Below are 25,676 nucleotides of genomic sequence, written 5' to 3'. Positions count from 1 at the left end.
AAAATTTACAGAGGATTTTGTCAGGAGAGGTGGGGAATGGAGGAAAGAGGAAGAGTTGGAGACCTTTCTTGAAGACTTTATGTCCTTCCTAACACAATAGACCCGTTCAAAATCAAGGGCCTTTGAAAAGTTTCGTATCGCTTCCTCCATCGCCATCGTGTGTGTATAATCCGCTGCAACCAGAATTTCACTGCTGGGCAGGAGTATCATATTTCACAGCTGTGTTGTTATGGAAGATTATATTTCACAGATGTGATGACATAACTATGAAGTATAATTAAATAATAATGACCAACAAGGAGGACATTTCCTAGAGGTTAATGACAGTTAGAAACAAAGTGGGTGGAAGAGTGGAGGGCCCACAGTACAGCTGGAGACCTCTTAATCAATTGAATTAACATGAGTGCCACACTGCAGCAGGCATTGCAAATAGAAATCAAGATGAAATTATGAAAGTACTTGCATTGAAAACAAGTGCTTTAATTCAAGTTCAGGATTGCTAGAAACCCTTTTTTCAGCTGTGCTACTGGAAGCTGGAAATCTGTGGATAAATATCTGGGTATTTTTCTATTAAAAAAAAAAACGAAACTCAAGACTATCAGTAGGATATGGACTAGATTTTTAAAACTAGTGATACAAGCAAAAACATAAGATACAGCAGGAACCATTAGCTGGAGTACTTTTTCCTGCTGAAGACAGTATTTTTTCAAACTTACAGTGTAATCAGATGTTACAGGATCAGGTTAATGCTGAATTATTAACTTTTTCTTAATCTTCAAAACTGACCCAATTTTGGAGGCATCCAGTAACTAAAATAAACTCTTTTTTAAAAATTTCCATCCACCCCCAGAACTGAAGGAACTGAAACAAGTTGAAAGTTAGGCCTGCAAACACAAATTTTAAGGAGCTGTGGGTCAGGTTTTTAAATGCTCTGAAGTACTTTTTAGTTCTAGGACTAAAAACTGCAAATGTTGATTGAGTAGCCTGATAATAGCACTTGAGCTTTCTGAACTGGGAGCTCAATAGATTGGAAAATGGTGCTTGTCTGTGAATAGGTCATGGGATATTTGCTTATTGCTTCTGTGACTGTTTTGTATTATTTTTGCAGTAGCATTATTAATGGAGCCTGAAGTTTGTGTTTTTCCGTGTAAATGGGTACTTTCAGCATGAGATTGCTAAGCGTAAAAATAAGTTTTTAAACGTGTAGTTCTTCTAGCATTTAGGAAATGGAAGAAATAAGTGGAGGAGTTTTTTAGTTTGAGTATAAAATACAAGGGAAGTAAATATATGGATATATGAAATCAAAACATGGAGTTAAAATAAAAAATAATTAGGTATGTAATCCCCATTATAAATTGAAAACTTACTGTGCATGTGAAGTTTTATTAAGAGCATACTGCCCTATTTGTAAAGGGATTTTCCTAGGTGCTTAATAAACTTGACAAAAATAAATAGTCCAGTACTCTGAGCACATATCAAGGTGCTGATCCTGCAAAATTTTATGCATGCATTAATCTTTCTGTATTGTGAGTACACAAGTTCAGTTCAGCGTTTGAGTGTTGGAGGTGTCTCCGCAGTTGGGATTTAGTAACCAAGCACACAACGGAGAGCTAGATCCAACAGTCTTTTCATTTCCCTTTCTAAGGGAGATTGTACAGTCTGTTAGTGAGTGACTTGAGGCACTGATTAAAGTTACCAAAAAAATTGACATAATCTAGAAAAATGGACATATAGACAACGTATTGCAGTGTTTTGATGACCTCAGTAACCACTCTGCCTCCATTCTTGTGGTTAGAACGATGCCATCATGGTGTGCATGAGCACGGGTATCCTTACATCTCGGAGGGAACTGCAAGCCGTACGTACGCATACTAAGGAAATGCTTTGACCACATAACCACGACTACAGAACGAGTTGTTTCTGAAATGCTGCATATGTATGTTGACTCTGATAACTCCTCATGTAGTTTTGCTTCTTAAATATTGCATAATCTGCATTTGCAACCATTTTTTTGTTGTTTGTTTGAAATGCATGGTTTGCTTTGCTACAACTTGTGGATGGTGGTTTTACTCTTGCTAGAAGTTCTTTAAAGATTTGCTCTCTTAGTGCTTCGTCTTATATTTTTTCATGCTCTTATTTGGTTTCAAAGACTGTCTTTGAGAACAGGTTTTTTTGTTGTGCAGCAAGATGGTGATAAAGGATTACTTGATTTTTAATTATGTCATTTATGTCAAGTAATATTTCTTGGCTAAGCAGCTCAATTTGTCATGGGTTATATTAAATGCTTAAGGAAAGTTTCCTTCATTATGTGAAACTACTACTCGATTTGTTGATTCAGAAATAGCTGTGCTGTAAGTCAGGTTGTGAATATAAACTAACACTATGCAAAACATAGTGTATGTTCTCTGATGTATTCTTTTAAACCAAACTTGGTTCAGTTTAGTTGATGTGTTGATTATGAAAAGATTAATCTAACCAGAACATGTCATGCTTGTACATTCCTGTGCAGAGTCTCAGTTATAAAGGCTTAAATGTAGTTTCTAGTTGTGCTGGTGTAACCTCTCTCTGTTAACAAACTCTCAATCGTGACATGTATGCTTAGCTGAATGTGGGATTCTTCCAGTTGATACTGTTGTGTTTTTGTATAAGTCTAGGGGATGAATGAGTGTGGGAGGTTTTGCTGTTACAAAACAGGAATAAAAACAATGAAATCTGTAGTAATTAATATCTTAGTTATTTTGATGTCAGCTGTGTGAGCATCCTCTCTGCAGAGTGTCTGTTTTGACTTCTGGTAACAAATCAAAGTAATGCTCTTTGACTTTTTTTTCCCCCCCCTCCAGAAAATGGGATGCGTAGTCTTGCACCGAATAACTGAAAGCATAAATGACAACCAGATTAATGTGATTGTTTTCTTTGTAAGCAAGCTCTTGCTAAATGCCTATCGGAGCACAGTTACTGTCAGAGCTGTTCTGTGGGATGCCAAATTCTCTTGCTCGGTGTTGCAGTTTCCTGGAGGAGTAGATGTGGCAACAGGATGTTGGTAAAGAACAGGAAACTGCTTGAATTTGCTACTTATGCCATGCAAATAAAGTCTTATTACTGGCCCATGTGTAGTCATTAGTGTCTGCTACTGACAAGTTTTCACAGCAGTTGCGGAGTGTGGAGCTTGGCGAGTATGTTCAATGGTGTGCTTTGTGGGGGTTGCACTCGATACTGTGGGGTAGCAAAAGGGACACGGGTGCTTGTTAAACCACTCTTTGAGATTTGACAGCTACCTCCAGCTGACTTTCTTATATGGGGTGGATCTCTAATAGCACTCAGCTCCATATCAGTTCTTCTGACATGTGCTAATTTACTTTGAGCTCCTTCTAACTCCAGTAAGTGTCTGAGCAGGCAGCATCTGGGTGTTCCGCAGTCAGAGCCAAGGGGCACAGTAACCAGAAATGTTTAACAGACCAAGCTTCACCTTACTGCTGGTTAGACGTGGATGAGCCAGCTTTCCTTTCCAAGTGGAAATGTGGTTTAAAAAAGAAAAATAATGTGCTTTTGAGCTGGCGGTGTTAATGAAAAGGGAGAGGAATTATCTCATTTGCTTTCGGTACAGAATCTTTCCTTTTTCTTAATAGCAGTCCAGAGCACAGAAGCCTCTCTCGCACGTAGCCATACCTAACATTGGCTTTGCCTTATGTGTCTTTGGTTCAGTCCTCACGTATCTAGCGGTTTCCCGAGGTTGCAGACTCATGGCTAGGATATCCACTTCAGGATTTCTACTTTAAAGAAAGAAAAGTATGGAAGCTAAATATGCTGTACAGCTTAGTCCATGGTGTACTGGGTGGGTAAGGTCCTTGTTGTTTTACAATTGCATATGTCTGGGACAGGCAGCAAATACTTAAGTCTTCTGCTGAGCTTGTGCAGTGCTTTCTGACTGGCAAACTTAGGTAGCTTTTAAATGTTGGTTTATGCATCTGAAGTGGCTGGTGGGCCCTGATGTACCAGACTGCAAGATTGACACTAAGAAACGCAGGGAGCCGGAGGTTTTGCAGTGATGTTTTGAAGAAATCTGTAAGATGAAAAAGTTGAAGCAGATGTTTGTCTCCTGGAAGAGACATCTTAATGTACTTCCAGATTTGGTTAATTGACCAATTGTGAGTACAAATTATTGTGTGGTCTTAATGCATTCACTTCAGTCAATAATTCAGTATTAATCACTGAATAATTTTTTCAAGTATTTATAAGTCTCCCTAGTTCAGTTGACTGCAGACTCCTTATACAAGCGGATTGATGAGATGCTTATAGAGCAGATGAATCTCGAACTTAGGTAAACGTGAGTGAAAATTTGTATCCAGTAGTATATTCTTTGTTTTCATGGTACAGGTACAATTTTACTAATGTCTATTTACTTTTGTCCACAAATGGTTTTTGCTGGTAATTCACATCTTCAGTTTCTTCAGAACAGCTCAATAAAATGCACATGTGCATTCCTTCTTCATGGCACTTAATTTTTATGAAATACATATTTTATTGGACAGTAAAACATTTAAGGATCTTAATGGCCTAATTAATACTGTGTATCCACTTTTGTCCTGTGTATTTTGCTCTTCGTTATCCTACTGCTGCTTTTTTCATGTCCTCGTACATTTTTTATCATAAAAATTTCAAGCAGTCTTGAGAGAGCACTCTGTTAGAAGCCTCTTCTTTGAATATTCATCAACTCTAAGTAAGATTTGATTGATAGTCCCTTCCCTCCCTACGCAGTCTATTTTTAGCATTTTAAAAGTGAGTTTAATTTCTTGGGTTGTTGTTTGTTGTGTGTGTGTGATTTAGTTAAAGGAGCGAGGAAAACCTGTACCAGATATGTAATTTTCATGTTGTTTGAGGACATCTTGACAGTTCGGGAGAAATAATGTCAAAATTAATTGTGAACTCTGCCTTAGCTGAGGCAGCAAAGATGGACAGTCTTTGTTTGGTTCTGTTAATATATACGATGTGATTAGGGTTGGAGGATAAGTGGAAGAACACTTTAAGCACATTGTTACCAGTTATTATCCTGTTTCAAGAATCTTGTAGCATAAGAGACTATTTTCATGTACTGGTACAATCCACTCCATCTTTCAGAACAGAATGAGGACACAAAAAACCTTGCAGAGGTGGTCTAAGCATGGTGGAAAAGGACATCCCTCCCCTTCTCTCTGAAATAGAACATTATAGGTGTACCCCTTTTTTTCTGCTTTGTGCCGCTTTAAAGAGAGCCTTGGGAAGTCTTCCCACACAAACTGTTTTAATCTTCTATTTCCCTTAAGGCCACATACAGAAGCCACCAACATTTTGACTAAGCAGGACCGGACTCCCTGCAGAGCCAGTTTGTACACTTGCTAAAGGAATTGTTCTTGAGCAACTTAAGGCCTTTCCTCTCTCGAGGGCATAAGAACTATGGACTCTTAAACACTCAAAATCCTGATTGTGTGGGAGGAGAAAAGGACTAGACACAGAAAGCAAATTCTTTTTCCACCTGATGGGTACACCAGAAATGTTTTTCTTTTCATACTCAGTTTGAGGTGTAGCCCAAACTAGTAAGGGTAGACTCTTGGCGTGGGAGGTGTGCCAACTGCTACTTATTGATTGATCTTTTTCTTTTTTTAATTGTTTCATGGCTTGTGTAACGTGGTGTACCTTGGATTGGCTGTCTGCCCACCGTGTGTAAAGGGGTGTTGACTGTCAACAAGCCTGGTAATTGGGTGGCTTTGCCTCCTTCTCTCTTGTCCATTCAGCTGTATAATTACTATCTCTCTTCTACCATGTCTCCCTCAGACCTCTCCAATGAGACAAGACATAATGAACTGTTTTCACACTGGGAAGACCTGCAAAGGAAGTCGAAGGCTGGCACGTGCTTTGCTGCTAATGTCTGCCTTTATGCAATATTAAGGCAAGCGCTGAAGTTTTTCCTCAGGCATAGGAATTCTTAGGAGAAAATTCCTAATGTCTACTGGCTCAATAACTGTTGTTAGCATTTTTTGTATTTTGTGTAAACAAGACATATGCAAACCAGCCGTTAGAAATAGGCTCAGTCAAGTAATTTAGACTTGCACATGACCTGTTCACAAGTGAGTGTCCCAGATCAGTGCTTCACTGCAAACAGACACAGAATGAACTTGGTAAACAAAATTGTGTTGGTGGACAGTGATTGCGAATCTGAGGTCTCTTGGTGACAAGTGGGTGCATCCTCTTCTCCAAGTGGTTCACAGTTTCTTCTCAATTTGATCCTGCTCCACCAGATAGTATAGCAAGTATGAGAATTCCTATTAAAAAAACACGTAGCAGAGAAGGGATAGAACCCCATTCCCAAAAAAGCTGATACTGTAAATGGTGAAGTTTGTATGAAGCTTCCAGGTAAGATACGTCTGTTGAAGTAAAACGTCTCCCTAATTCTGTATACTATACTGAAGCAGAGGAAGGGGAGCATTAGAATATGCCAGTGATATGATAAGTTAACTCTCAAAAATTTCCTGATTTAAAAAATAATGAAACCACTGTGGCAACAACTTCCATATGTTCTGTTGTTTTGCATTGTCACTTCAGTTGGTTAAACTCCTTTCAAGGAAGAAATCCCTCAGCAGTCGTTTATGCTGGCAGGATTTAAAATACCTTAATAATCTTGGGATTGTTTTACGTGGTTTGCAATCTTAGCCATGTCCTGCTAGGTGGTCTTTCACAAGCCAGTCCAGTACATCTTCTCCTGAATCACAGTAAAATTACTTTCTTTTCCACTCCTTTAGTAGGAAGGAAGGTTGTGCCTGAGATTCTCTTCTAACCTTTATTTTCAATGTCAGTATTTTGGAGGCTGCAGGTGGATGTCACTTTGAAGACATTGGTGTGAGAGATGCTCTATGTTGCCCCAAATGTTTATCTGGCTCTGAGTCTAGAAGATGTCAGCTTTTAAAACATTTAAATTACCCTCAGAGCTGCTTTTAAAACAGTAATCCTGGCTTCCTCTACTGGGTATTGAATGGATTGTGAAATGTCTTCAGAGGGAGTGGAATGGACTTGAGTGAACATTTTGCAAAGTCTGACTCCATATGGATCGTTTTTTATAGTGTACATAAATAGTACATTAGGTCTTTCAAATCACTTTCTAAATGAACTGAACCAGCCTCAAAGGAAAATACATCATAGTCATGCTCTGCGTGTTAGAGCCCTCTTAGAGAGTCTGACTGAATTCAAAGGTTAGTAACATCCCACACACAAGCTTTTTCTGGCATATGTATGTGGGAATTAGGATCTTTTCCTGAGCTTTACTGAGGTTATTTTGTTTTACACAGCCTTTGCTAATGTGTTTATAGGTAGTTGCCTAGCTTTGGAAGGGTAAGTCTTCTAGATGGCTGGTGAGACCTTTCGAGAAATTGGGCTGGCTCCTTGAAAGCAAATCTTACAATGATGAATGGCCCATTAGAAGAAAGTTGATGGCGTTGCAAATGAGATTTACATGAGAATCAAACTGCTCTAGTGTATCCAACAAAGATGCTGAAACAAGTTGCCTCTCTGTGTGATGGTTATTAGGAGACTTTAATGAACTGATCTTTTCAAACGGTTAGTTTCTCCAGGGTGTAGAAACTTCCTGAGGATCTGGATACTTGTAGTAGTAAAGGAAGAGCCTTCCCAAGAAGGTGGGAGGTAGGATGAAAATAGGGGTAAAATCGAAGTTGCATGTTGCCTGTGGCAGCCGTGGCCAGATTTCTGTGGTGAAAGAGGCAGGATCTGCGGCAAGCTGGAAATTCCCCGGCAGTTGAGCAAAGTTTTAAAATGCTTGGTGTTGAGCTGGGTATGGAAATGAATAACCAGTGCTACTTGTAAAGGCCAACTGTAGCACTGCAGTTAGTTCCATGCTGTCACTATGTATTTAATTTTTGGTGTACTGCTTAATTTCTTATTGAAAACAGAACTCTTTGTAGAAGCTGTTACAGGGAAGTTCCCCAGAGCGTGAGTGCAGGTGGGGCTTTTTTTTGGCACTGAGGTAGGTGTTAATTGTGGTTTATGATTGAGGGAGAAACCTACTTAGTTGAGTGTTTCTGCGAAGATGAGCAAAGAAGGAAAACAGTTAATACTGACCTTTTTAATTTTAACCAAGATCTGTGTGAGCAGCAGAGGGTTGGAAAGCCTCTTGGAAGGGCTCAAATTTCACAGAACCAGGGAAGGAGTGAGAGATTCTGGTGGTGGCCATGTTCTGCTGAGTCACTTCTTGTGGTCTCTGCTGTGGTAGAATGGAAGCCAAACTTAGGCTCTTATCTTAAGGTTTGCTGTGGAGGGGAACTCAGCATGTCATAAATGGGGGCTAGGGCAGCCTTTTCTGGTGCAGAAACACTGCAGGCAAATGTGTGTGTTACAGAGCTAGTATTTTCTATTTCTGTGACATCTCTGGAAAACAAACAATGTCAGACTGACTACTCACTGCCTGGTGCTGCCAGAATAGCCATGGTCCAGGGGTCTGGAAACAGCCGGGGGCTGCGTGTTGCCATTGGGGCTGGGAGCTGTGGTTTGGCAGTATTCCCAAGGACTGGAGAAGGTGGTAAGATGTGAGAAGTCCTGCAGGAAGGCAAGATGCATTGGCACCTCTGAGCCTTTGGCAAGGGCTGAGCGAAACTTACTCCTCATCCAAGACAGTGTCTGCCACTTCAGTATTATGGTGGAGAGTTTGCCACTACCTCATGACAGGTAGGTGTAGGGAAAGGGTGGTGCCAGCAGAACATAGAAAAAAGTATCATCGTACTTTGTTTCATACCAGTTGCCTTTCATTATACACTTGAATTAACTTAGTGGGACAGCGAGTTAGCATGGGTGTGAATGGAATAACACTAGGATATGGTTGGGGTGTTTTTGCCAATGTTGTCAGAGTGGCAACCATACAAAAGTAGTTTCTGTGTCCTCAGAATATGCCCCAAACTTAATTAAGTGGCATGCCAATGAAGAGCCCTCCAGGGCTTTGTGGAGATGCTGGCTTAAGACACATCTTTACTCTGTCAAAGCAGGAGTGACAAGTATGATGTTGATTCTTCTAAGATGGACGCTGGCTTAACAGGACTGAAATCCCTGCTTTCATGCAGCCCATTTTAGAGGTCTCTAGAGGCCAATAATGACTAGAAGGTGTTCAGAAGTATTTGAACTAGGTTTGTAAGTGCTACTTGCTCTGTCACCCAGTCTAAACAGCTATCCAGACCCATGATGAATGCAGTTAAAATATCACAAGAGGTCCTGTAGCTCTTAAATATACATTTACCACATAAGCAAGCTCGTGGCTGTTGCGGAGACAGACAATTGATCTTCCCCCAGCGTTGATTTTCTTGCTGCTAGCATGTGCGATAAGCAGGGGGAGAGGAGTTAATTTTAGCTTGATTAGCAATACAGAAGGGAATCAAGATGACTGCATTGTAAATGGCAGTGGGATGAGATCAATGAGGGTAGTTTATTTCCATGCATCTAAGTGGGTGTTCTAAGCAATTTAATTTTTCTTTTTTTCTTTGTTTTTAAGAGAACCAAGAATGTTAATGCATTTAGTCCTTGAAATCCTTCTGTGGTCACAATTCTGGATACTTTAATGTTATTGCATGGTGGTTGTTCTAAATGAACACCAGGTTCTTGTATTCTGTTCCTCAGTAGCTTCTTTGCTCTCTGTTACCTGGTTCAGCAGTAAATGGCAAGTGATTCTTGGTATTGGACTCTAAATTTTTCTCCTACTCGCCTTTGTTTATATCCTGGAGCATGCTCAAAACTGTTTATGATTAAACATTGCTCAAACAGCCAGGTTAAGATTTATTGACATAAAGGAGGCTGGGAGGAGGGAGTGGCTGGCTGGTCATCCGTGTCTACTTCCAGCTGATAGTGGTTATTGAAGTTGTACACGTGTCTGTGCAATGGCTGTGATGTGTGACAGGCTGCTGTTCAAAAGCATGGTGGAAAGGGACCAAGACCTGTCAGTACAGTCTTTTTTTCCTTTGTATGGTACATTAAAAGCTCAAGCAAGGGAGTTGTACGCAGGTGATGCACTCCTTCCTCTGGAGTTCGGGGTTCTGAAAACATCCCATGGCTCTTGAGCAGAGGTCCACCAGTTTTCCCTCGGTGGGAGAGGCTTGCGCACCTCCAAGGAGAGGGATCAGGCTTTGAAACATGCTAATGGGGTTATGACTGACATGTTTTAAGCAGGGATCCTCTCAAGAAAGACACGTACCCCTTAAAAGGCAGTGATGTTATATGGAAGGCAAGGAGGTTCAAAATGGAAGATTGGAAGGTGAGCACTATCCAGGAAAATAAATTCAAATGAAAATACAGAAATATCAGAGTTAGAAAAAGCATAAGTTCATTTAAAAAAAAAAACAGAAAAGATATTTTATTGTTTCTTAAGTTAAAACAATTTGTTTCCTGGCTTCTCTTAGCTACATACAAACCAGAGATGTTAAATAGCTATTTAGCTTTTGAAGGAGTTGATATGTAGCATGTTGGGTTTTGTTTATTTTAAAATCACAGATATTAATAATTTTTAGCCTTTAGGAAAAAAAGCAATACTGACAATATACTTAAAAATTAACAGATTGATCAGCCTAACATGGAAAGGGATTTTTGCACTTTTAAGACTTGATGATAAAAGTGAGATAGACTCCAAATGTTGCACATAATTTACATTTTCTCTGAAGATCAAATATTTATTGGCTGGTGCAGAAATGGTTAAGATATGATCTAGACCTCTACAGGCTAGAATACCTGATTAGAGCAGCGGTGGTACACAGGCTGTTGTGTGTTATATAGAGTCTCTTAACTATCATTATTTTTATGTGTACAACCACACACAAAACAAAATAACATAATAGGCTTGCTGTGTGTTACAGATGATATCAGGTGTCTGCAGTGCTGATAGTGAAACTTTCTGGTGCTGGCTGCCAACCTCATTTAAATAAAAGCATCATCTGCTCTTTGTGTCAGCCTACTTCTTTGGTGGCAAACTTTCATATCGAGTTTTTGATGTCAGGCCACTCGTTCTGACACTTAAAACACCTCCTTATTCCCAAGCTTCAATATAAACAGCAGCTTTATGGTTAATTTTAGATTTTAAAAGCAGCTTACTAAATGTTCTCTGCGGGTAGATAGCTGTTGACATCCCTGGGAATGCAACTGTAAAGTTCTTCTCCACTGTCGTTATATTGAGAGGCATGATAAATGAGATAGACTTTAATTGACTGGCAGAGTGGGGTTGGGTTAAGATGTGGCTTACCGTAGGACACACAGGAAAAAGTTTACTGTTTGCTCAGACATGAAGCTGTTTATAGTAAGCATTACACTGGGGAACAGAGCAGCTTCTGTAATGGTGTGGTGGAAGCGGGGCCAGAATTCGCCTTCAGGAGACTTTACAAATAAAAAAGAGACAAAGACAAACCCTAAGCAATATTGTAAAATCACATCTGATTTTTGTGGGTGTAGGTAAGACCTTCTAGGCTCATGCGTTTAGCACATTGGCAGACCTGAGTGAGATCTTAGGATGCTTCAGGCTGGCTCTACTCCATGTAACCTGCCCTACGTGCTGCTGAACTGCAGCTTGCTTGTTTTTAAAGGAATAGGAGCGCTCGGGAGGAGAAGAGGAATTTGTCTTCTGATAGCGAGCCCTGTGTCCAACACTCCTGGTTTGCAGTGAATGGCATATTTTGAAGCTGACTCCAGTGTTTTGAAATGTGAAGCTAAGTGAGGTACAGTTACAGCAACACCTCTTTGTTTCTCTGTGCTTGGAGCATGGGCACCAAGTAACTACCATGTTTTCTTGGCATGCATATTTAAACGGTGGTCTTTGTGGTGGGCTTTAACAGAGTCCCTGATCGAAGTACCAAAACTCTGCCTTAGTGGTATTTGTTATAAATGCCTGTTAATTATATTCTTTTGATTATACCAAGGCTTGGTTTCTGAGGTCATCTTACATATTTATAATATGTCTGGAAGTAATTGTCAGGCTTTTTCTGGATTACTTTTAACGTAAGTGTTTGTAGTTGGGATTTTCTATGTTTTAACTAGATAAGTGAATTAATCCCTCGTCAGGTGTGGATTGACCGGTGTTCCACTGCATTTGTAAATAAGTGGTGATAATTATGGTATTTCAAGAATACCCTTCAGCTTCTTTTGCAGGCATTAAAAGTGAATGAAAAGGCACTGCTAGCTGGCTTACGGTGGTTTCTGCTGGAGAAGTTTCAGAAAGGTCACTTTTGAAACTGTGCATTCCTGGCCCTTTGCACTCTAGCTTTCTGGAGGAGATTGGAGCAGCTTCTGGTAGGTTTATTTTGGCATTGGACTGAGCAGGATTGCTATAAGACCTGTCCTGCAAAGCTGGGGATAGTAGGATCTGGAAAAGACCTGTCTATAATGTGAATTTCCCAGGCAGGGTGGTAGTGACCTCAGAGGGAACCTCCTACCGTTCCTGCTGTCTTTCCATTAGCTAATCGAAACACCCTTCTCAGCAGTTTCAGTGATATTCTTTCTTGTTCTTCTGTGAGAGACTATTTTGATACTCTAAATTTATTCCCTGACCTTTTTTGCATTTCATTGCACTGAAAAAATGGCAACTACAATACCTTAGTGGTTTTTTTCTGTTCCTGCACTGTGCTTTGCTTCTCAAACAGGAGAAGGTGGAGGTGAAGCTGTACTTGATGTCTCAAATAATTTTTGAAGAGTAAAATCTGAACACTATTGAAGAGATGTAAGGGATGTAAAAATAAAAATACAGCTCATGACTCTTCCCTACTAATTCTCCAGTGTGAAACAACCTCAAATGTTCTCACTTGAATGAAGAATTAACTGTTTCTGTCAGTGGTGTTGCTCGATTCATCAGTTTGCTCTGTGACAGCAATTAAAAGGTTTGCTAGACAAGAAAATGTAGGGAAGAAGTGTGGAATAAAATGATTGTTGAAGTTTCACAGCATGGTATCATAGTGCAACCTCTCCTGAAGATTTTGCTTTCAACTGATCAGTTGAGCTCAGTTGGAGCCTCAAAAAAAAGTGCTGATCTTCTCCTGTGCACTTTTAAAGAAGATGTATATGAACCAAACTAGCATTTTTGTGTTCTTTGGGTTGGACTTCAGGTATCTCTTGTTTTTTCCTTTTTAGCTTTCCTGATAAGCCTGGGGGTGTTTGCACTCTTCCCCCTCGGCCGCCTGCTTGGCTCAGTTTCATGTGCTGCCTTTTCCCGGGATGCGCAGTAGCGGAGACCTTGCTGTTAGTCAGCACGGCAAGGTGGGATGTCTGCAGAGACTGGAGGGACTGAAGAAACAAAAATAACTTTTGTGTATGTCTGCGTGTGCATGGTGCTGGCAGGGAGAGGAATTGCAGAGTTTGCCCAACTTTCCTGTGAACATTAGTGTCTTCAAAGGACTTTGCAAAAATACCTATTTGAAAATCTCCCGGTGTGTGGAAGTGTTTCTCAGTGTGTTTGAACTTTGATGAAATGGCATAAAGGGAAGCCCTGTGCAACTGAGCTCAATAGAAACATTCATTACAGCTAATTTACTTGATGCTTTTAGGAGACTAAACCACAACTATTCATAAGTTGTGGTTTTGCCTGATGCTGCTGGTAGTATTTGTTTTAAATAGATACACTTGCCTGCACACGCTCTTTGCCCATCTGAAATCTTGTCTGGCTGTGTTGGAAACCTCGATTTAAACATAGTAATATGCAGTGTTAGGCAAATACCAGTGTAACCTGTGGTGCTTTCTTATTAAGGGGAAAAAAAAAAAATCCTTTACTGTGTGTATGGTTCCAGCTAAGGAGTAGCAAGGACCGTAAAGAAAAGGTCTTGTCTGGGACAGAGAAATGCCAATTTTAATTTTCTGAAGTATTGTCCTCGTTCATCCATCGTACTGCGCTTGCTTTTCTCAAGGACAATCAGTGAATAAACTCTGTAAGCACAAAGGTACTAAAAAAAGCACTTATTTTACGGCATGCAGAGCCTATGTACCCCATCTGAGACGACCACAAACCCACTCCTGCTCCTGCAGATGTGACCTGCTGGTTGCTATGGGAGAATTGCCATGGGTACGGGGCTGCGGGAGGCACTTGTTGGAATGCAGAAAACATTTTTGGTCTTTGTTTGGTCCTCTTGCATACAGCTGAGTGACTTTGGACTTGAAATAATTAAATTGAATCAAAAAAATTGTGACTTTTCTGTTTCAGGAACTTTTGAAAATTTCCAGCCTTAGAGCATCAGCATGGTGGCTGATGTGATTTACCTGATAAAGACCAGAGCTTTTCTCAAAATGAATTAACATTTCGTTTTCTGAGAGAGGAAGGCAGCATTTGGAACATGTGATGCTTAAATCTGAGTCTGCGGTTACATTATCTGTTTTATTATAGTCTGTCATAAATCTGCAACATTTGTACTGGTACCTCCTCATTTCCTTCCTTCCCCTGATGGTTGTCCCCTCCACCACCTCGGTGTTGGTGCTTGTGTTGCCATGTGGAAGACAACATAAGGGATCTTATTACTTAAAGAGAAAGTAATTATTATTTCAGCTACCTGGTTTGACCTGCTGTGCAGTTGTTTGGATGGTACTATTGGCACGAGGGTGACATAGAGAGGAAATGGCTAAGGGGAAGGAGTGGTGTCGGGGGTAAAGGAAATGCCTGTTACAGCAGAGAAACAGTTTTACATGGTGTTGAAATAAACCTGCATGAGACTGAGTGGCATAATTGATATTTCTTTGGGGAGAAGATTGTTTTTAAGGCAGAAGAAACCAGTGGGCTATCCACATAAGACACAGAATTTTACCCAGTTGTCCAGTTACTCATCCCAGCAAGTCCAGGTGACCATGGATTTCCAGCTGACTCGGGTGCATTTCAGGGGAAGGAGAGAAAATCCTTCCAGTGATCTGCAATTACAAGCTAGTTGGTACTAATTCCACTGTATGAGGAATTCTCGATTACTGCAGTGTGAGTTTGCCTTTACTAAAACTAGGTTTATGTTAGCTCTAGTACAGGAATGATACTGAAGAAGTCATTAATGCCAGGGACCCCAGTACACTGAAGTTGAGCTACTTGTGCATCTGGTGTAACAGGGCAATGGAAATAGTTGCTGGTACTTTTTTTTTTTTTTAAAAAAAGTTCTCAACAGAAGAAAATTAAAATTCATGAAGTAAAGTAAGACCACTCTCTCTTGAATTCAACTAATTATTTCAAACCTGAGTTCACTCACGTATTCACACAGCCAATTTTTTTTCGGTCTCAGCTGATATATGTACTTCTTTGTATCTGCAATGTTAAGCATGACAGTATATATTAAATAAAGTGACTGTGTTATAAAGCATACAAGGCAAGTGATTGGTGAGCTCTGGGTAACTGTGAGGTTAGGAAACCAGTCCTGATCTAAACTCATGTTGTGACTTACAGAGTAATTATGACCGAACATTTCAGTGGGTTGTGCTGTCTTCAGCAGTGACAGAGATAGGTATACTCCTTTATTTGCAGATAATCTCAGTACTTTCTAAATCTAGTTTTCCTTCAGTTATGTTAAAAACATGAACGTTGACTTTTATAGCTTTTTCTCTAATTAAACAATAGTGGATAATACCAGAGGCAATTTTGCAGGGAGCTCTGGAGTTTATTTCTTGTGCTGCTGCTGTCTGGCAACGTGCTTGTCTTGCTTGTCTTCAGATTGAGTTGATTCATTCCAGGAAGAAGAAATGTGGATTCTGGGCTTCACCATTTACTTGCAGACCTTTTGCTTATCTCTTCTTGAATGCAACAAATCATTTTACTGACCATCATGTTGCAGATATTTCTCTGATGTGTATTTGATAAAGGATTTTATGGGTACCCCTTCAATAGGATTTTTGTGTTAAATCTGGTCAGATCAGTAGAGCAATTGAAAAGGAAATAGCAAATGCTGAAAACTCATTACTTTAAGACTGTGGTAACGTCCAAAATGAACCAAGCACTCTTAAAAACCTGGCAGTTATGCTGTCTGTGTCCTCTAGCCTAAAGAGATGTGTAAAGAAAAGAATTATAATGACTCTTAAATTGCCATGGTGATAGGTACATGCTTGTTTTGTAATGTGTATTTAGACTTAAGAGAATAAAACGTATTTGTCTTTGTTCCTCCTGAACTCTTTCCCTGGTCTCAGTGCAATTAACTTTTTCATTTGGAATACAGATAGCCCTAGCCAAGTGGATGATATAACTGGTTTCATATTGGTATTGCTTACAAAGTGTTGTTTAAGGAAAAAAAAATTATAGGGAAGGGAGTGGAACAGGAAATGTTGGGTTATTATTATTATTTATTACTATTATTATCATTATTATATTTTACTATGAAGGAGGGGTGAATAGTACCTAATCTCCTGTGACAGCTCAGACAGCTTTCAGAGTTTGTTGTATGGTTCTACGACACTTGTTCAAACTAATATTCATTGTAATTCGCTTGTGATTGAAAGGTGGTTTTGCTACTCATGTTTTTGCCCACCTTGCTGCCTCAGACAGGGGTAGTTCCAGCAAAATGATCACTTTGAGCATAAGACTTCTGACAGTTATTCCCATTGGGGTCTAGTTTATTTTTGCGAAGCTGAAGAAAATTGATTTGGTTATTTTAGTTACTGAAATGGGGAGAAGACCCTTCTAAATGTCTTGCAGTTGAAGTGTTTTGTTTTGAGTTGGGTACCGCAGTGAGGCTTGCTGGAGAAAAGCTGAAGTTTCGAAGAGCCGTTGCTCTCCCTGGGCAGAGCGCAGCATCACAAAGCAACAAATCTTGGTCAATAAATGTTCCCAGCTCAGCTGTTTTGCAGTGGTCACAACAATTATCAGACCCTTGTTTTTGAAGAAATGTGAATGTAGTTGTTCTTGTCTCAGTTTGCTTATTGCTGTGGGCAGGCCTTCAGGCCTTAGATAGGTGTTTAGGTAAGTGAAGCAAACTCTTATCTTTTTCTAACCAAATTTAGTTTGGTATTGGGTGCACTGGTGCCTAAGTTTTCCCAGTGAGTCTTTTATGTTGTCCAAGGCACCTCCTTTCAGACTGCTTCAAAGTATTATGGGAATAGGGAGTGGATTTATGACTTAATGGGAACTTGATTTTCATAGATGCAGGCATGTGGTTCTTCCCTTAACTGATTACAGAACATGAAGAAAATTAGTTACAGGAGGTAATTGGGGCACTTCTCTGTAACGGCTGCTGCATACAGCACCGGCATATTGATCGTGGCCTGAAATTTTGGTATTTATCCTACACATTGACTGAAAGAGTGAGAAGTATCCACCTTGCCCTCCGGTAAAATCATGTCAAGTACCTTGAAATAACTGGTAATGGTAATAGCCTGACAAAGATGACTGATGACAAATTCTCACTTGAGCTGAGAAACCCAACATGTTTTTAGAATTTTGTGTGTGGGAATAATATTGTGTTCTTCTGGGTCAATTATATGTAATTGACATACACAAAAAAATTGGTTTCAGAGACCTTACAGGGGACAGGGTTAACAGCTGTTGTATGGGGCTTGTTTGGGATTTTTTCTCTTTTATGGGGGTTTTTGTGGGCATCCTTGGTCAAGCTTCTGCTAGTAATGACACGGTTCTGTTTCATCAAGACATGTGCTGCTGTAATTAGAGCTCTGGCTGTCCATGTTTGCTGAAGCCAAGGAATTTACTGATTGTAGAGATAACTGTCTCATTCTTAAGAGTTGGGCTACTGTCCTCTCACATCGCTTGGCAGAGGGAAAGATTTAGATACTGAATCACTGGTGTGGTAACAGTATCTGCGAGTTTAAAAAGAAAAAGTGGCAGTTGCAGCAAAGGGAGACAATCACGCTTAACTTTGGGAATGAAACCCCAGGACTCTGTTACCATTCTGATTCAAACTGCAAAAAGTGCTATTTTTAACGAAGCATTTTATGAAATGTTCCTTATTCAGTCTGCATCTCGGCACTATAACACAGATGCTACTGGTGCATTTGTACTCGTGACATTCAGGAATAACAGGATTTCATAAATTATGGCAAGTAGACAAAGATGGTACTGACTTGCTGAATGACAATGCATGTGTAACAGTCTTCCAACTTACTTTTCTGGTTATTCCTTTTTGCATAAGCAGCTGGAATGATGTTTATATAGAACATATGTTGTTATTATATATTATGTTTATATACATTACATTATATATAAAATCTGGAATGATATTTTTATATGTTCATTTTTGTATATATTTTTATACATGTTTCACCTTGGCTTTTTCATTATTTGTCTTCTCCATTTTGTCACTGTGCTTTTCCACGGTGTAAATGTAAAAACATAAATCCAGCACAGTTTCCTGTCCCCTTTTAAAATATCTTTAAATAGCCTTTTCTTGCTCTTATGCAGCAGATCTTAGCAGAAGTCATTTGATGTTGAACAGCACTCAAGGTGCTGTTCAAGCACAAAGAAATTGGTGACTGTAATAGCTTCTGTTGAACCCGGTACTATCTTTTTGCAAATGCATCTCCGTTTCCTTTGCATCTGTGAGTAAAAGGTGCTTTGAAGAAGGGGAGGATATGTCTGCTTTTCATAGTCAGGCAGGGTACGGACTTGTTTTGCTGCGGGTTTTTTTTCCCCCAACCATTTTCCCTGAAGTCTGCTTTAAGGGTGACTGTTTATGTAAAGTCTAGTCGTTCTTAGCACCTTCAGACCTTGCGTAGATGAAATGCTTGTGATCGCTGTCACTGGTTCACCACATGAAGGATGCCTAGTAGTACGGGTGCTGTGTTGTCAGCATGAGGAGCTCATCCAGGAAATTTCTCGAAAAATCTGACTTATTTAAAACAAACAAAAATTCTAGCAACATCTTTTATATCATTGTAATCATGTGTGGCATGTGCACTCCTCCTCCTCTCCTTGGTCTCCAATGTATATATAGCATATATTCAAGTGAGTGCCATGGAGTCTGAACTCAAGCATGCAGCAGGGAGCCAGCAGTCCGTTTTCTTTGACTGTCTCCTGCCTGTAATCTCATAAGGCAAGAACTGTTTCTATGCAGTTTATGGAGGTTGGGGCGGGGGGGGGGGGTGTGTTTGCATGTGTTTTAGTTTTAACACAAACGAAAAGAAAAAGCTTTCTATTTTCACTGCCTTGCAAGGCATCCTAGAGAACTGGGAATCCTTTCCCACAAGGAATTGAGATGTATGCAACATATTGCAACTGTGTATGAGTACAATATATATGGTTTATATGGCCAAGAATTGCAGGATGTACCTCTCTGTAGCAGGTTATCAAGTAAAAACTCAGCAGTTCTGGAACTGAAGCAGGTTGCTTTGTGCCTGCACCAAGACCAAGAGATTTTGCGGACCATTAATTTACCCCTCTGTAAACAGCTGGAAGTTTCAGAGGTGCTTAAAAGAGTTGCCTCTTGGGCACCCTTGGAAATACCAGTTAACTTCATTAAGCTTTTTATGTTGTGTCTAATCTGTGCTTTCAGATTTGTCTTTTTCTCGTGATGGAAATGTTAAGCAGTAGTAGTAATTGCTATGCACCTTTGACAGGAATCATGCAGCGTGGATAAAACAGTATAACTCAGTTTAAATAACTTGAAATATATACAGTAATCTTAAGGAATGCATGCTCAGTTCTGCTTGGGCTGTCTGCCTTGTCCTGCTTATCTTCTATAGAAGTATAATCCTCATAGGCTTAAATCCTGCACTGATGTGCCTCACTCCTAAATAAGGCTACCTGATACAATTTGAGTTTATCCTTTTTTGGTCAGAAAGAGGTTAATTAAGGGAATGATTAGAAAAGCTCATTAAAACTGCATTTCGGTTCAGTGTAATGAACATGTGTAATGTCACAGTTTTATGTGACAAGATGATTCAGAAATCATGCTTTTCTGATTTCTCATTGACACAGTTCCCCCGTATTGGTGTGTGTATGCTGATTTGAAGCAGTGTCATGGGCTGTGCTGTTGTCACTGTTCACTTTACTGTGGTGGTTGTGATAGAGACTGGAACAATAACGTTAATCCCAGGCACCTTCTCACCCCTGAGGGAGGGGAGGAGTTCAGCAGGAATTTACACTGTATTTTGCGTTGCATTTCCATTTCTTGGGTCCCAGGTTTTTTTACAGCAGTAAAAGCACAAATTTGGATAAATTACCCCCACCTTTGGCTTTGCAGGCAGTGTCAATAGTGGAAGCCAGCACAGACCAGGCTGCAGAAGCCTTTTAAAGCTGTGAGCACCCTTGCATATATCCACTCTGATTTTTCTGGGACTGGTTCCTTACAAAATGGCCATGTATGTGCTAGCTAGCGTAATGTGTGAAAGCTAGCTGTGAGTCCTGGGTTCTGCTTCAGTGGGTTGGGAGGCCTGTCTTTCTAAAAACAAAATCACAGCAGCCAACAAATTGTTTGCTTGTGTAGTCAGCCCTCGTCTCTCTGATTGTCTTCCCTCATTCCAGTGTGAGATTGCGGGTAAGTCATGTGGCTGAATCGGATAGCTTTGGGGAGGCTCGCAAGGAAAAGCAGTGTTAGACAGGCCTTTTCAGCATGTGTCTATTAGGTTGGTTTAGACTTCGTTTCAGGTTGACTCATGATTTTGGAAAAGTAACAGATTTTGTTAAGATTGCCCATACTCACAGACCGATGGGACTGCCTCACAGTGTTTTTGGTGCAGGTATTGATTTACCTAACATTTTTACAGCATCAGTAAGTATGGTAGAATTGAGTTTGCTGCACCATCACCTGGAAGCAGTCATGTGTAGGAGATGTGGATCTTGCGTTACTGGGTCCTTCTGAAAAGGAAGACTTAAGTGGCAGTGCAATAGAGCTCCTTACTAGTATGAAGCTGCAGTGGGGATCTTCTGGCCTCAATAGTGCTGCAAAACTGCCTTAGGGCTCTGTGCAGTCAGACCTGTTGAGATCAGCAACAGGTTGTGGAACACGGTTACACAAGGACTGATTTGTACTTGACTCAGATGCTGAAAAATGCTGAGCACCTGGGGTTGCAGCAGAGAATTCCATCACTCTACGAAAGAAAGCTCAGCTTTTCCCTGGTAAATGCTTGTGACAAATGATGAAGGTTTGCTCATACTGGTATTGAGCCTTAGTCCATGTGATGCTCATTGCAAATTTATGTGTTCTCTGCTTTTTCTATAAGTAAATCCATGTAGCAGTATGAAAGCTTAAAAATCCAGAGTAGTGGTTCAACAGTCTTGTTTCAGGCTCACCTGAGTAAGCTGTGTGCCTGCTGCTGGCAGACGTTGCAAGGCATGGACACTCTGCTGTTTTGAATCGTGCGTTTGTATTGAGTCTGCAGGGAACAATGTTTAGAAGGGTTAGATAAACATGATTAGGCTGCATTGCCAGCAATGATGTTCTTATTTAATGCATTGATGAGTGCAGGTGGCAGGACCTCTGAAGTCAATTAAATGCAATGCAGACTCCTGTGTGTAGCAGAGCCATTGTGAGTCCAAGCCACTGAATGCTGAGCCAGCTCATTTGGAGAAGAGGTGGGAGATGGGAATGAGCTCCCTATGCCTGAATGGTAATTTTGTACTTTTCCCAGCAGGTTTCTGAACGTTACCTTAGAGCAGAACTACCTTGTGTGAAAGAACCAAGGGCAAGAGAGTATGTTTTCAGAGCTGTGATAGGATGTTTCTCTGCATTCCCATTGATAGTGGCATTAAGATAAGGTGGTCACAAATACGGATTTACTTGCCTGCCACCTTGTTCTGTTACCTGGCAGGATTCGAAAATGCACTGGTTAAAAGAATTATGCGTGGCCTTACACTAGCATTTACAGTGCTGGAACAACACTGCCCGAGCCCCTTCACTTCCTCCTGTAGGCAAGATGCTGGAAGCCAGCACAATGACTGTGCTCTGCTGGCCTTTCCCACGGTGAAACCTGGTTTTTATTTCCTGCTGCTTTAACCTTACTATCAGTGCAATGATCCCTGGAAAGCTTATATTGATTGCACATTATCGTCTAATTAAAGTGCAATAAGAAGAATTGCAGAACACTTGCTCTTACAGCCCTGTGCCTATTCTAGACACTATAAATTAGAAAGCTTTCTGTTCAAATATGGGAAATGTCAGTGCTGATTTCCTTTTGAATTTCCCAGCATCTCCTTAAGGCTACACTGGTAGATGTGTGATTATCTTTCCCCCCCCCGCCCCCTGAAATAACAGTTAGAAAGAAGTTATTTAGAGAAATGAGGCCCTATAGGCTAGCAGGGGCCCTGTTCTGACCCTGTTAGCTACAACCCATGCTTTCTAAAGGGAGGCACTTCTAAATGAATGTATTTTAATCTGAAACCTGCTAGATGATCCTTTAGCATCATGTGCAGAGATATAAATGGGTATTAGTTATACAATATGTAGAGGCCAGTCTTTAAATAGTGCTGACTGGTCTTACCTGGAGGCCGTTTTTTGCTCTGTCTGGACTTTATGACTCTCTTGCTCCATGTTGCTTGTGGTTAGATACTTTCTAGTAACTTCCCGAGTTGCGTGCAAGGAGCCAATAAAAGATAAATCCTAGTCCTTGATATAGCAGGAACCCAAGAGTCTGTCATTATAGTTCTGCATCTTGCTTAGTTGTTAATTGAATACATGGCCTTGGGGAAATCACTTAACTGACCCAAACTTTCAGCTTGCATCTGATCACTGTGATACATTTACAGGGATTTATGAATGATCAGTAATCCTGCCTGGGACACTGGGCAGATGGTGGACTTCTATGCTATGAATGAATTAATGATTCACCAGTTGCATACAAAACCACTTAAATATGTTTAGCATCATGTGTGAAACTGACTTTTCCCTTTCTTTCCCTTACAGATGTACTTTCCGATTCCCTAGCACGGTTATAAAGATCCAGTTCACATCTTTATACCACAAAGAGGAAGCAAAAGAGGAAGCCTCATCACCTCTCCTTCGGCCACTTTACCCTCAAATATCACCTCTGAAGATCCACATCCCGGAGCCGGATCTCCGGAGCGTGGTCAGTCCCCTCCCATCACCCACAGGCACTATCAGGTAAGATGTTAACTCTCCAAAGTGTGTTTTCTTGGAAACTCCATCTGTGTTTTCCCCCACCAGTCTGTCAGCCCTGTTTTGTTTGGTATACTTGGTACATGAAATACCCCATTAAAAATAAGTAGTTAAATATCTGATGTTCAAAATGATGGAAGATGCTAAAAACTGTGTTATGGTGGCTGGAAGTAGGGCACGAGGGTTTTGTTTAAGAACTGAAAGGATGGGGGGGAACTTGAGTGTTAGTTTAACACTAGAGAGTTACTAGTCTGTCTTTGGCAGTGGAATGAGAAATATCTATCAAGAAATATCTACCTCTATGCATGGAGAAAAGAAAGGCAAATATTTTGTATGTTAGGACTGCCTGTTTTATTTTTATCTCGAGAATATTCTGTTGTTGCTGGGTGGTGCCTGTGTTAGGGACAGGGGTGACCATTGGCACGTGGTTTCCTGGGAATAGAAGGAAATGGGGGTAGGATGCTGACCATGTGCTTGAGGGGCTGTAGCAATCTGAATGTACATCTGTGCGAGTATCCTGTTTTGTAAATCTGATTCATGAATGTGCAATAGAAATAATGTGAACATCAAGTTACTGTCTGGAATATTTTATTTCTTTCTTTCTTGGCAGAGTTGATGTTATGAAGTTGCACTAATCTCTTAACGTTAAAGCTGTTAACTTGAAGTATAATAGATTTTATAAAGGAAAAGAGTTGTGATATAGAATGATGTATTAGAGTTTTAAAACGTGCGGGCTTCAGAATAGCAAGAGTGTACCTGGTAATAGTAATAGCCTTTGGTTTGTTTTCTTGTCTGTACATTTGTAAAAAGATATAATACACAAACACCTTCTGACAGTCAGCACTAATTCCGTGATTAGTAGTCAAATTTACGTGGCTGAGAACGACTTCAGTGTCACAATTAATACAGTTTGGTTTTGCATAGATCTGGAGGTGCTTGCTTGTTTGGGTTTTTCCCCTGGTCTTGCAGAGCTGCACAGATGTGCAGTGCAGATATTCTAGAAAGAGGGGGGCTGGAGGTAGCTGTGGTTTTAGTCCTCTGTTCAGGCACTGCTTTTAGTTTATATTTAACCTTCTCTTTTTAGATGAAGCTTGTTGCTGGGAGGGGAGGGGGGTGGTTTCTTTGCCAACATATGGTAGTTAGTTTCCATTCAGTCATCTTGCGCAAAGCAGCACAGTGTGGTTTGTGTTACTAACAGAGGCTGTATCTTTTGACTCTGGCGTATGCCTGCAACTGATATTTGACTCCCCGAGAATGTTTCTTTTGCATAAGGAGAAAGTGGAAATAGTAGTGTTGAATTGTGCTCGGCCCCTAACAGAGTGTTTACTAAGGATGATTAATGATTGCATCCGTTTGTCTTGAGCAGAAGCTAATCCAGCCAAGTCTTCAGAAAACCTCAAAAGACATCTGAGGTTTCACTTGCCCAACCCCTTTAGTTTCCGAGTTCCTCTTACAGAGGAGGGGCTGACACGTTTGTAAACATCCCTGCTCAGCCCCTTCATCCTTCCCCTCTCCCTCTGCAGGGTCTGGCAGCTCTAGTACCCTGTGGGCCACCCTTTGGGAAGAGATTTGGGTGTTTCTGCCCAAGAAAGGGAATGCTCTTTGGGGAGTGTGTAGCTATGCATTCTGGCCATCTGACTTTCAGGGCAGCTCTCTGCTATCTTGATGGCCCCACAGTGGTGGGTGAGGCTGGCAGAGTGTCTTCTCCCCCTTCCCGAGGGCAGGGCTGGCAGGGGCTCAGTGTGGGACCCGTACCCCTCTCCCACCGCTGGCTTTGCGAGGTGGTTGCATGAGCTGGGCTCTCCTCTTCCTCCTCCCTCTCCCCCTTCCAGTGTTGACTTTCCTAATTTGGTGCGTTTGCCTCGCTCCTCCCTGATTGGCCCATGGAAAATTATTGCAGTTTGGAAATCCTGGGCAGGGTGAAATTTCCTATTTGGAAAGTGGCTCCCCACTCCGTTTTCCGGCCTCCGCCCTGGTGCGGGGCAAGGGGCTGTACCTGCGCCCGCACTGCCAGATCCAGCCCTGCCCTCCTGACCCCCAGCCCTGCTCTGTCTCCCTGTTTACATTGCAACTTGCTTCCCAGCAGGTTCCCCCCTGCAAGCTTCTGGCTTTTTTCCAGCCTATTTATTTTCCCTCTGCGAAGTGCACTGCCTAGGGAGGGAATGAGCTTTAGTTAAACAAAACCAAACCTGCCACCCTCAGCAGCTTTGCAAAGAAAGATTCCTGCTTACTCCTAGGGAGAAGTGTCTGCTGTTTTCTTCACTAGGTGTTTTATCTCCAGGAGGGGCTGTTTGTAGATATGTTTTGAATGCTGTTGTGCAGCTTTAAGGGAAAATGTTGGTTGGCAGCAAGCATGCTGTAAGGCTTACACACAGACATGGCTTATTTCTTCCTGCTTTGAGTTCAAAATTCCTTTTAAAAAAAGTCAGACTTGCATGTTCCAAAAAGGAAAAGGCCGCTGTGGTTTTAAGAAATTGGTAGAAGCAGCCTATCCATTTTACACAACATAACAAAGGGCAAAGCATCACCAAATCTCTTATCAGTAGATTTGAGGCATTGAAAAGCTGTGTGAATACCATATGTAGTTTCGTTAAATTTGGCTTTGCCTCTTGGGAGACAGAACTGATCCACAATTTCAGGAGTTAAGGGACGGTTTTTTGGTATGTG

General features: G+C 40.9%; 1 protein-coding gene across 1 annotated transcript in view; it reads left to right on the top strand.

Moving 5' to 3' along the window:
- The window catches only part of FOXK1 (forkhead box K1), a 48,331-nt gene that overhangs the window by 3,566 nt on the left and 19,089 nt on the right, over nt 1–25,676 (top strand). Inside the window, exon 2 of the mRNA XM_082006816.1 lies at nt 22,797–22,994. Within this exon, the coding sequence (XP_081862942.1) occupies nt 22,797–22,994 (198 nt within the window). The remainder of the gene's footprint in view (nt 1–22,796; nt 22,995–25,676) is intronic.

The sequence above is a fragment of the Phaethon aethereus genome (assembly GCF_964289735.1).
Source record: "Phaethon aethereus genome assembly, chromosome: 15".
Classification (NCBI taxonomy): Eukaryota; Metazoa; Chordata; class Aves; order Phaethontiformes; family Phaethontidae; genus Phaethon; species Phaethon aethereus.
This window is presented reverse-complemented; position numbering and strand designations above follow the sequence as displayed.